This window comes from Babylonia areolata, chromosome 12 (assembly GCF_041734735.1).
Source record: "Babylonia areolata isolate BAREFJ2019XMU chromosome 12, ASM4173473v1, whole genome shotgun sequence".
Lineage (NCBI taxonomy): Eukaryota > Metazoa > Mollusca > Gastropoda > Neogastropoda > Buccinidae > Babylonia > Babylonia areolata.
This window is the reverse complement of record NC_134887.1, coordinates 38,840,378-38,852,877: the sequence shown is the minus strand read 5'-3', so window position 1 is coordinate 38,852,877 and position 12,500 is coordinate 38,840,378. Positions and strand designations below refer to the sequence as shown.

General features: G+C 52.5%; 1 protein-coding gene across 1 annotated transcript in view; it reads left to right on the top strand.

Annotated features, from left to right (window-relative positions):
* LOC143288605 (hemocyanin 2-like) overlaps positions 1–12,500 on the top strand; it is an 86,820-nt gene that overhangs the window by 35,555 nt on the left and 38,765 nt on the right. Inside the window, exons 22-26 of the mRNA XM_076597257.1 lie at positions 251–467; positions 1,869–2,048; positions 4,697–4,848; positions 9,874–10,207; positions 11,867–12,089. Of these exons, the coding sequence (XP_076453372.1) occupies positions 251–467; positions 1,869–2,048; positions 4,697–4,848; positions 9,874–10,207; positions 11,867–12,089 (1,106 nt within the window). The remainder of the gene's footprint in view (positions 1–250; positions 468–1,868; positions 2,049–4,696; positions 4,849–9,873; positions 10,208–11,866; positions 12,090–12,500) is intronic.

The following is a 12,500-nucleotide window of genomic DNA, read 5'->3' as shown; positions in this document are numbered from 1 at the left end:
CATGTTTTGGTATAATGTTTCATCAATTCACATGGAATGAACAAGCCTCTCGCCTCGCCACGCCACGGTACGCCTCGCCTAGTCTTGCCCACACATATGGTCCTTTAACTTGTGTGTGTGTGTGTGTGTGTGTGTGTGTGTGTGTGTGTGTGTGTGTGTGTGTGTGTGTGTGTGTGTGTGTGTGTGTGTGTGTGTGTGTGTGTGTGTGTGTGTGTGTGTGTGTGTTTGAACGACCGTGTATCCCGTGCAGGTCTGCCTTTTGACGAGACAGACTGCGCCCTGAATCTGATGGCCTCCCCCCTGCACCCCTTCGACGACACCAACATCAACCACTTCGGCCTGACCCACCTGTACAGCCGGCCCGCCGACGTCTGGGACTACAGCAGCCACCTCAACTACCACTACGACAACCTCAACTTCAACTCCTGGACCCTCCCTCAGCTGGAAGAGGTGCTGAAGAAGCAGAGGTGGGTATGCAGGCTCAGCAGAGCGCTCTGATTCTGAGGGATGAAAGATAAAACTCATGATTATGAGTGGAGTGATGACCTAGAGGTAACGCGTCCGCCTAGGAAGCGAGAGAATCTTGAGCGCGCTGGTTCGAATCATGGCTCAGCCGCCGATATTTTCTTCCCTCCCCCCCCCACTAGACCTTGAGTGGCGGTCTGGACGCTAGTCATTCGGATGAGACGATAAACCGAGGTCCCGTGTGCAGCATGCACTTGGCGCACGTAAAAGAACCCACGGCAACAAAAGGGTTGTTCCTGGCAAAATTATGTAGAAAAATCCACTCGGATAGGAAAAACAAATAAAACTGCACGCAGAAGAAAAAAAAGGGTGGCACTGTAGTGTAGCGACGTGCTGTCCCTGGAGAGAGCAGCCCGAATTTCACACCTAAAAATCTGTTGTGATAAAAAGAAATACAAATACAAATAATGATGATGGTGATAAGATACAGTGGCGATCCTGGCTCGGAGACCAAGCTCTAAGCGCTATACAAACACGGATGATATGGACACTTTTTTTTTTTCAACAAGCGTTTACACACCTGATTGAAGATTGGCGCTACAAAAAAAAAAAAAAACCCCCAAAAAACCCATTTGTATTTGTGTTTGATTTCTTTTTATCACAACAGAATTCTTTGTGTGAAATTCGGGCTGCTCTCCCCGGGGAGAGCGCGTCGCTACACTACAGCGCCACGCAATTTTTTTTTTTCCTGCGTACAGTTTCATTTGTTTTTCCTATCGAAGTGGATTTTTCCACAGACTTTTGCCAGGAACAACCCTTTTGTTGCCGTGGGTTCTTTTACGTGCGCTAAGTGCATGCTGCACACGGGATCTCGTTTTATCGTCTCATCCGAATGACTAGCGTCCAGACCACCACTCAAGGTTTAGTGGAGGGGGAGAAAATATCGGCGGCTGAGCCGTGATTCGAACCAGCGCGCTCAGATTCTCTCGCTTCCTAGGCGGACGCGTTACCTCTAGGCCATCACTCCACATAAATGTGAATATAAATCATCATCATCATCATCAGCAGCAGCAGCAGCATGCTAATCATAGTACTACTACTACTACTACTGCTGCTACTGTTGGAATTGCCACCCACAACTACAACTACCACCAACATCACCACTACCACCACTACTACTACTACCACTGCTGCTGCTGCTACTACTGCTACTACTACTATTACTACTACTATTGTTGTTGCTGCTGCTGCTACTACTACTACTACTACTACTACTACCACTACACCACCACCACAACCACCACAACAACAACAACAACTACAACTACTACCACCACAACAAAACGCTAATAATAATAATAATAATAATAATAATAATAATAATAACCGCCTCGCGCACGCAGGTCACGAGACCGGATGTTCGCGGGTTTCCTGTTGCACGGAATCGGGATGTCGGCGGTGGTGGAGATCGACGTGTGTGTGGCTACGGGCACCCACTCCAGGAGCTGTCACCACCCGGCTGGGAGGTTTGCCGTGCTGGGTGGGGAGTATGAGATGCCCTACACCTTTGACAGACTCTACAAGTGAGTACGAATAGTAGTAGTAGCTAGCTGGAGGGTTTCGTAGCGTGGTGAGTGATTACACCTTTGACAGACTCTACAAGTGAGTAATAGTAGTAGTACTAGAGGGTTTCGTAGCGTGGTGAGTGATTACACCTTTGACAGACTCTACAAGTGAGTAATGGTAGTGGTACTAGAGGTTTTCGTTGCGTAGCAGTAGTACTAGAGAGTTTAGTAGCGTGGTGAGTGATTACGCCTTTGACAGACTCTACAAGTGAGTAGTGGTAGTGGTACTAGAGGTTTTTGTTGCGTAGTAGTACTACTAGAGGGTTTCATAGCGTGGTGAGTGATTACACCTTTGACAGACTCTACAAGTGAGTAGTAGTAGTACTACTAGAGGGTTTCGTAGCATGGTGAGTGATTACACCTTTGACAGACTCTACAAGTAAGAGTAGTACTACTAGAGGGTTTCGTAGCGTGGTGAGTGATTACACCTTTGACAGACTCTACAAGTAAGAGTAGTACTACTAGAGGGTTTCGTTGTGTGGTGAGTGATTACACCTTTGACAAACTCTACAAGTGAGTAGTAGTAGTAGTACTAGAGGGTTTCGTAGCATGGTGAGTGATTACACCTTTGACAGACTCTACAAGTGAGTAGTGGTAGTAGTACTAGAGGGTTTAGTAGCATGGTGAGTGATTACACCTTTGACAGACTCTACAAGTAAGAGTAGTACTACTAGAGGGTTTCGTAGCGTGGTGAGTGATTACACCTTAGACAGACTCTACAAGTAAGAGTAGTACTACTAGAGGGTTTCGTAGCGTGGTGAGTGATTACACCTTTGACAAACTCTACAAGTGAGTAGTAGTAGAACTACTAGAGGGTTTCGTAGCGTGGTGAGTGATTACACCTTTGACAGACTCTACAAGTGAGTAATGGTAGTGGTACTAGAGGTTTTCGTTGCGTAGCAGTAGTACTAGAGAGTTTAGTAGCGTGGTGAGTGATTACGCCTTTGACAGACTCTACAAGTGAGTAGTGGTAGTGGTACTAGAGGTTTTTGTTGCGTAGTAGTACTACTAGAGGGTTTCATAGCGTGGTGAGTGATTACACCTTTGACAGACTTTACAAGTGAGTAGTAGTAGAAGTACTAGAGGGTTTAGTAGCGTAGTGAGTGATTACACCTTTGACAAACTCTACAAGTGAGTAGTAGTAGAAGTACTAGAGGGTTTAGTAGCGTAGTGAGTGATTACACCTTTGACAAACTCTACAAGTGAGTAGTAGTAGTACTACTAGAGGGTTTCGTAGCGTGGTGAGTGATTACACCTTTGACAGACTTTACAAGTGAGTAGTGGTAGTATAGTTAGCTGGAGGGTTTTGTAGAGTTTTCGTGTTTTTAGTTTTGTCTTGTCAGCGTTGTTGTTGTCGAGGAAATCAGAAGGAATTTTGTCACACATATCGGTGATTGAAGAGTTTGTTAATCAGAGTATGCATTCGAGTAAATACAATTACAGAAAATTACTTAATGGACTTCGTGAAAAAAAAGAAAAGAATTCGTTAATCTAACAAGCGAAACAACTGATAACGAATGCAAACAGTCAAAAACATCAACGCTCTCAGTCACTTGTGATGACGTGCGTTTGTCGACGTCAACATTGCAGCCAGTGATAGGTTTGTGTATGGTATAACTGAATACAAGGCACGATTAAAGCATTCTTCTCGTTCGTAATTCGCTTTAGAAAAAAAAAATTGCCCTTATTTCAATTGGTGTAACTTACTTGAAAACGCCTAATAGTTTCGACACCTCAGACAAGGTTCCCAAGTTGATTGGCTGAGTGAGTGATTGATTGATTAACTGACTGTTTACATGACTTCAGGTGCGACATCTTGGACACAGTAGGGAAGTTGATTAACTGATTGATTGATTGATTGATTGATTGATTGTCTAACTTTCTTCAGGTACGACATCTCGGACACGGTACGCAAGCTGACTGATTGATTGAGCAATTGATTGATTGAGTGGGTGATTTCAATCGGTTTTCCGTACTTGAAAATACCAAATAGCTTCGACACCTCAAACACGGTTCGAAAGCTGACTGACATATTGACTAATAATTATTGATTAATTGAGAGGGTGATTGTCTACCTGTCCGCAGGTACGACATCTCAGACATGATTCGCATGCTGACTGACTGACTGACTAATTGATTGATTGAGAGGGTGACTGCTTACCTGTTCGCAGGTACGATATCTTGGACATGGTTCGCAGGCTGATTGATTGAGTGATTCAGTGAGTGAGTGATTGATTAATTGACCGTCTACATGTCTTCAGGTACGACATCTTGGACACAGTACGCAAGCTGGTTGACTGATTGATTGATTGATAGATAGACAGATAGATTGATTAATTGAGTGAGTGAGTGAGTGAGTGAATGATTGTCTAACTGTCCTCTGGCGCGACACCTCAGACACGGTTCCAAAGCTGATTGATTAATTGATTGATTAGTTGATTGATTGAGTGGGTGATTTCAATCGGTGTTCCATTCTTGAAAATACCAAATAGCTTCGACATCTCATACATGGTTCGCAAGCTGGTTGATTGATTGGTTGAGTGAGTGAGTGATTGAGTGATTGACAGAGTGTGTGATTGATTGATTGATCGTCTACCTGTCCATAGGTTCGACATCTCGGATACAGTTCGCAAGCTGGGTCTCCGCCTTGACAGTGCTGCGGACTTCGACCTGGAAATCAAGATCCACGCCTTCAACGGTTCTTACGTGGATGCCAAGCTGCTGGGAAAACCCACCATCATCTTCCAACCTGGGGACGGTGAGTGCAGAGAGCATGTGTGGTGTGTGTGTGTGTGTGTGTGTGTGTGTGTGTGTGTGTGTGTGTGTGTGCGTGCCTGCATGCGCGTGCGCATGTGTGTGTGGAGAAGATGCGGGCATCCTCCCCTTCTTCTCCTCATCCACCTCCTCAGCCTCCTCCTCCTCCTCCTATTTTTTTCTTCTTCTCCTTCTTCTTGTTCTATTGCTCCTTCTTCTCCTCCTCCTCCTTCACCACCCTCCCGCCTCCTCCTTCCTTCTTTTCTCCTCATCTTTCTCCTTCTTCTTTTCCTCATTCTTCTTCTTCTTCTGCTTCTCTGCCTCCTCCTCCACCTCTGCCTCCACCCCTGCCTCCACTTCTGCCTCCACTTTTGCCTCTACTTCTGCCTCCACCTCTGCCTCTACCCCTGCCTCCACCTCTGCCTCCACCTCTGCCTCTACCTCTGCCTCTACTCCTGCCTCCACTTCTGCCTCCACCCCTTCCTCCACCTCTGCCTCCACTTCTGCCTCTACTCCTGCCTCCACTTTTGCCTCTTCCCCTGCCTCCACCTCTGCCTCTGCCCCTGCCTCCACTTCTGCCTCCATTTCTGCCTCTACCCCTGCCTCCACTTCTGCCTCTACTCCTGCCTCCACCTCTGCCTCTACTCCTGCCTCCACTTCTACCTCTACCCCTGCCTCCACCCCTGCCTCCACTTCTGCCTCCACTTCTGCCTCCACTTCTGCCTCCACTTCTGCCTCTACCCCTGCCTCCACCTCTGCCTCCACTTCTGCCTCCACCCCTGCCTCCACCTCTGCCTCCACCTCTGCCTCTACCCCTGCCTCCACCTCTGCCTCCACTTCTGCCTCCACTTTTGCCTCTACCCCTGCCTCCACTTCTGCCTCCACCCCTGGCTCCACTTCTGCCTCCACCCCTTCCTCCACCTCTGCCTCCACTTCTGCCTCCACCTCTGCCTCTACTCCTGCCTCCATTTCTGCCTCTACCCCTGCCTCCACTTCTGCCTCCACCTCTGCCTCCACCTCTGCCTCTACCCCTGCCTCCACCTCTGCCTCCACTTCTGCCTCTACCCCTGCCTCCACTTCTGCCTCCACCTCTGCCTCTACTCCTGCCTCCACTTCTGCCTCTACCCCTGCCTCCACCTCTGCCTCTACCCCTGCCTCTACCCCTGCCTCCACTTCTGCCTCTACCCCTGCCTCCACTTCTGCCTCCACCTCTGCCTCTACTCCTGCCTCCACTTCTGCCTCCACCCCTGCCTCCACTTCTGCCTCTACCCCTGCCTCCACTTCTGCCTCTACTCCTGCCTCCACTTCTGCCTCTACCCCTGCCTCCACTTCTGCCTCTACTCCTGCCTCCACCTCTGCCTCTACCTCTGCCTCCACTTTTGCCTCTACCCCTGCCTCCACTTCTGCCTCTACTTCTGCCTCTACCCCTGCCTCCACCACTGCCTCTACTCCTGCCTCCACTTCTGCCTCTACCTCTGCCTCCACTTTTGCCTCTACCCCTGCCTCCACTTCTGCCTCCACTTCTGCCTCTACTCCTGCCTCCACTTCTGCCTCTACCCCTGCCTCCACCTCTGCCTCTACTGCCTCCACTTCTGCCTCTACCCCTGCCTCCACTTTTGCCTCTACCCCTGCCTCCACCTCTGCCTCCACCTCTGCCTCTACCCCTGCCTCCACTTCTGCCTCTACCCCTGCCTCCACTTCTGCCTCTACCCCTGCCTCCACTTTTGCCTCTACCCCTGCCTCCACCCCTGCCTCCACTTCTGCCTCTACTCCTGCCTCCACCTCTGCCTCTACCCCTGCCTCCACTTCTGCCTCTACTCCTGCCTCCATTCTGCCTCTACCCCTGCCTCCAACTCTGCCTCCACTTCTGCCTCCACTTTTGCCTCTACCCCTGCCTCCACTTCTGCCTCCACCCCTGCCTCCACACCCCGCGTCTACCCCTGCCTCTACTTCTCCCTCCACTTCTGCCTCTACCTCCGCCTCCACTTCTGCCTCTTCTTCTGCCTCGACTTCTGCCTCCACTTCTGCCTCTACCTCTGCCTCCACTTTTGCCTCTACCCCTGCCTCCACTTCTGCCTCCACTTCTGCCTCTACTCCTGCCTCCACTTCTGCCTCTACCCCTGCCTCCACCTCTGCCTATACTGCCTCCACTTCTGCCTCTACCCCTGCCTCCACTTTTGCCTCTACCCCTGCCTCCACTTCTGCCTCTACTCCTGCCTCCACTTCTGCCTCTACTCCTGCCTCTACTCCTGCCTCTACTCCTGCCTCCACCTCTGCCTCTACCCCTGCTTCCACTTCTGCCTCCACTTCTGCCTCTACCCTGCCTCCACTTCTGCCTCTACTCCTGCCTCCACTTCTGCCTCTACCCCCGCCTCCACTTCTGCCTCTACTCCTGCCTCTACTTCTGCCTCTACTCCTGCCTCCACTTCTGCCTCCACTCCTGCCTCTACTCCTGCCTCTACTCCTGCCTCCACTTCTGCCTCTACCCCTGCCTCCACCACTGCCTCCACTTCTGCCTCTACCCTGCCTCCACTTCTGCCTCTACTCCTGCCTCCACTTCTGCCTCTACCCCTGCCTCCACTTCTGCCTCTACCCCTGCCTCCACTTCTGCCTCCACTTCTGCCTCTACTCCTGCCTCCCCTTCTGCCTCTACCCCTGCCTCCACCTCTGCCTATACTGCCTCCACTTCTGCCTCTACCCCTGCCTCCACTTTTGCCTCTACCCCTGCCTCCACCCCTGCCTCCACTTCTGCCTCCACTCCTGCCTCCACCTCTGCCTCTACCCCTGCCTCCACTTCTGCCTCTACCCCTGCCTCCACTTTTGCCTCTACCCCTGCCTCCACCCCTGCCTCCACTTCTGCCTCTACTCCTGCCTCCACCTCTGCCTCTACCCCTGCCTCCACTTCTGCCTCTACTCCTGCCTCCATTCTGCCTCTACCCCTGCCTCCAACTCTGCCTCCACTTCTGCCTCCACTTTTGCCTCTACCCCTGCCTCCACTTCTGCCTCCACCCCTGCCTCCACACCCCGCGTCTACCCCTGCCTCTACTTCTCCCTCCACTTCTGCCTCTACCTCCGCCTCCACTTCTGCCTCTTCTTCTGCCTCGACTTCTGCCTCCACTTCTGCCTCTACCTCTGCCTCCACTTTTGCCTCTACCCCTGCCTCCACTTCTGCCTCCACTTCTGCCTCTACTCCTGCCTCCACTTCTGCCTCTACCCCTGCCTCCACCTCTGCCTATACTGCCTCCACTTCTGCCTCTACCCCTGCCTCCACTTTTGCCTCTACCCCTGCCTCCACTTCTGCCTCTACTCCTGCCTCCACTTCTGCCTCTACTCCTGCCTCTACTCCTGCCTCTACTCCTGCCTCCACCTCTGCCTCTACCCCTGCCTCTACTTCTGCCTCCACTTCTGCCTCTACCCCTGCCTCCACTTCTGCCTCTACTTCTGCCTCCACTTCTGCCTCTACCCCCGCCTCCACTTCTGCCTCTACTCCTGCCTCCACTTCTGCCTCCACTTCTGCCTCTACTCCTGCCTCTACTTCTGCCTCTACTCCTGCCTCTACTCCTGCCTCTACTCCTGCCTCTACTCCTGCCTCCACCTCTGCCTCTACCCCTGCCTCCACCTCTGCCTCCACTTCTGCCTCCACTTCTGCCTCTACTCTTGCCTCTACCCCTGCCTCCACCTCTGCCTCTACCCCTGCCTCCACCACTGCCTCCACTTCTGCCTCTACCCCTGCCTCTACTTCTGCCTCCACTTCTGCCTCTACTCCTGCCTCCACCTCTGCCTCTACCCCTGCCTCCACTTCTGCCTCTACCCCTGCCTCTACTCCTGCCTCCACTTCTGCCTCTACCCCTGCCTCCACTCCTGCCTCTACTCCTGCCTCCACTTCTGCCTCTACCCGTGCCTCTAACCCTGCCTCCACTTCTGCCTCTACCCCTGCCTCCACTTTTGCCTCTACCCCTTGCCTCCACGTCTGCCTCTACCCCTGCCTCCACCCCTGCCTCTATCCCTGCCTCCACCCCTGCCTCCACTTCTGCCTCTACCCCTGCCTCCACTTCTGCCTCTACCCCTGCCTCCACCCCTGCCTCTACCCCTGCCTCCACTTCTGCCTCTACCCCTGCCTCCACTTCTGCCTCCACTTTTGCCTCTACCCCTGCCTCCACTTTTGCCTCTACCCCTGCCTCCACTTCTGCCTCTACCCCTGCCTCCACTTCTGCCTCCACTTTTGCCTCCACTTCTGCCTCCACTTCTGCCTCCACTTGTGCCTCCACTTTTGCCTCTATCCCTGCCTCCACTTTTGCCTCTACCCCTGCCACCACTTCTGCCTCTACCCCTGCCTCCACTTCTGCCTCCACTTTTGCCTCTACCCCTGCCTCCACTTTTGCCTCTACCCCTGCCACCACTTCTGCCTCTACCCCTGCCTCCACTTTTGCCTCTACCCCTGCCTCGACTTCTGCCTCTACCCCTGCCTCCACTTCTGCCTCTACTCCTGCCTCCACTTCTGCCTCTACTCCTGCCTCCACCCCTGCCTCCACCTCTGCCTCCACTTCTGCCTCTACCCCTGCCTCCACTTCTGCCTCTACCCCTGCCTCCACTTCTGCCTCCACCTCTGCCTCTACTCCTGCCTCCACTTCTGCCTCTACCCCTGCCTCCACCTCTGCCTCTACCCCTGCCTCTACCCCTGCCTCCACTTCTGCCTCTACTCCTGCCTCCACTTCTGCCTCTACCCCTGCCTCCACTTCTGCCTCTACCCCTGCCTCCACCCCTGCCTCCACTTTTGCCTCTACCCCTGCCTCCACTTTTGCCTCTACCCCTGCCTCCAATTCTACCTCCACTTCTGCCGCTACCCCTGCCTCCATCCCTGCCTCTACCCCTGCCTCCACCTCTGCCTTCTCTCCCGCCACCTTCTCTGCCTCCTCTCCCTCCACCTCTGCCTCCACCTTTGCCTCCTCCTCCTCTGCCTCCACCACTGCCTCCTCCTCCTCTGCCTCCTCCTCGTCCTTATCACGCTTTGACCTCAACACCCCCCCAGGCCACACTCAGGACGACGAAGGCCACACCAACCGGGACCTGGTCCGGAAGAACGTCAGGGAGCTGAGCCCCGCCGAGCGACGTTCCCTGGTGCTGGCCATGCGCTCCCTGCAGGCCGACTCGTCGCCGAACGGCTTCCAGGCCCTGGCCGCCTTCCACGCCGTCCCTCCGCTCTGCCCACAACCGGAGGCCACGGAGCGCTTCGCCTGCTGCATCCACGGCATGGCCACCTTCCCGCAGTGGCACCGCCTCTACACCGTGCAGTTTGAGGACGCGCTGCGACGACACGGAGCGCTGGTCGGGATTCCGTACTGGGACACTGTGGTGCCCAACTCGTGAGTGGTTTTTTTTTGGGGGTGGGTGGGGGGGTGGAGGGGATTAGTGATGAGGGTGGGGGTTAGGGGGGTGGGGTGGGCTTGCACGGTGGGGGTGGAGGTGGGTTGGGGTTGGCGGTGGACTGTGGTGTCTAATACGTAAGTTTTTGAGTGAGGGGTGTGTGTGTGTGGGGGAGTACCGTGATGCATAATATGTGAAGGTATGATAAGAAGGAGGAGGAGGAAGAAGGGAAGGAGGAGGAGAAGAAGGAGAAGAAGAAGAATGAGGAGGAGAAAGAGAAGGAAGAAGGAGGAGGAGTAGGAGAAAGGGAAGGAAGAGAAGAAGAAGGAAGAAGAAGAAGGAGGAGGAGGAAGGGAAGGAGGAGAAGAAGAAGAATGATGAGGAGAAAGAGAAGGAAGAAGGAGGACGAGGAGGAGGAGGAGGAGGAAGAAGGAGGAAGAGAAGTGGAGAGTTGGTTTTTGCTGTCGGCCGGGCAACAGGATTTGATAGAACACCTCCCACTGTCTCTGTGGGGGCGACTTGGCAGAATCGGTTAGGCATTGGACCTGTGATCCAGTGTTCACCAGTGATCAGGGTTCGAGGCCCCGTTCTGGCACGGTGCTGTGTCATCAGGAAAGACATTTTACTCAGGGTTGTCCTCACTGCCTCCCAGGTGTGGATGGGTTTCCTGAAGGTCCAAAAGGCGGACGGAGAAGATTCTTTTTGCTTTCCAATGCCGAGCCACCGTTGACGCAGTGGATATGATGATGACTTCGCCTCTTCACTCTCACTCTTCCGCAGCGAACTGCGAGCGTTAACCTTTAGTCTGAACCTTTAACTGTCTCTAACTCCTCTTACAACGAACTGCCAGCGTTAACCTTTAGTCTGAACCTTTAACTGTCTCTAACTCCTCTGACAACTAACTGCCAGTCTTAACCTTTAGTCTTAACCTTTAACTGTCTCTAACTCCTCTGACAACTAACTGCCAGTCTTAACCTTTAGTCTTAACCTTTAACTCTCTCTAACTCTTCTGACAACGAACTGCCAGCGTTAGCCTTTAGTCTTAACTCTCTCTAACTCCTCTGACAGCGGATTGCCAGTCTTAACCTTTAGCCTTAACCTTTAACTGTCTCTAACTCCTCTGACAACGAACTGCCAGTCTTAACCTTTAGTCTGAACCTTTAACTGTCTCTAACTCTTCTGACAACTAACTGCCAGCGTTAACCTTTAGTCTTAACCTTTAACTGTCTCTAACTCTTCTGACAACGAACTGCCAGCGTTAACCTTTAGTCTTAACCTTTAACTGTCTCTAACTCCTCTGACAACTAACTGCCAGCGTTAACCTTTAGTCTTAACCTTTAACTCTCTCTAACCCCTCTGACAGCGGATTGCCAGTCTTAACCTTTAGTCTTAACCTTTAACTGTCTCTAACTCTTCTGACAACGAACTGCCAGCGTTAACCTTTAGTCTGAACCTTTAACTCTCTCTAACTCCCCTGATAGCGAACTGCCACCGTTAACCTTTAGTCTTAACCTTTAACTGTCTCTAACTCCTCTGACAACTAACTGCCAGTGTTAAACTTTAGTCTTAACCTTTAACTGTCTCTAACTCCTCTGACAACTAACTGCCAGTCTTAAACTTTAGTCTTAACCTTTAACTGTCTCTAACTCCCCTGACAGCGAACTGCCAGCGTTCTTCAACGATGCCGTGTGGGACGACCCCCTGTTCCACGTCAATTTCTCCAACCCCTGGCACGGCGCGGACATCGAGTTCGAACACAAGGTGGTGGCCCGGGACGTGGACCTTGACCGTCTGGCGCAGAAGGGGCCCAAGGGCTACGACACCTGGTCCTGGAAACAGTACATCTTTGCTCTGGAGCAGGAGAACTACTGTGACTTTGAGGTGTGTGTGTGAGAGGGAGAGAGAGGGAGAGTGAGACAGAGAGAGGAGGGGTGGGGAGAGAGAGAGAGGGAGAGAGAGAGAGAGAGATAGCGAGGGGGCAAGTGAGAGAGAGAGAGAGAGAGATAGGAGGGGGAAAGAGAGAGAGAGAGAGAGAGAGAGAGAGAGAGAGAGAGAGAAAGAGAGATATATATTCATATGGATACTTATGTGGCGCCTATCCTTTGGTCAGAAACCAAGCTCCTCTAAGCGTTTTACAAACGAGGAGTGATTTCCATAAGGTAACTTAGAGGTGAAAGAGAGAGTGAGAGAGAGCGGAAAGTGACTTTGAGGTGAGAGAGAGACAGAGACAGAGAGAGATACAGAGACACAGAAAGAGAGATGGGAGGGAGAGGGAGAGAGGAGAGGATGCTG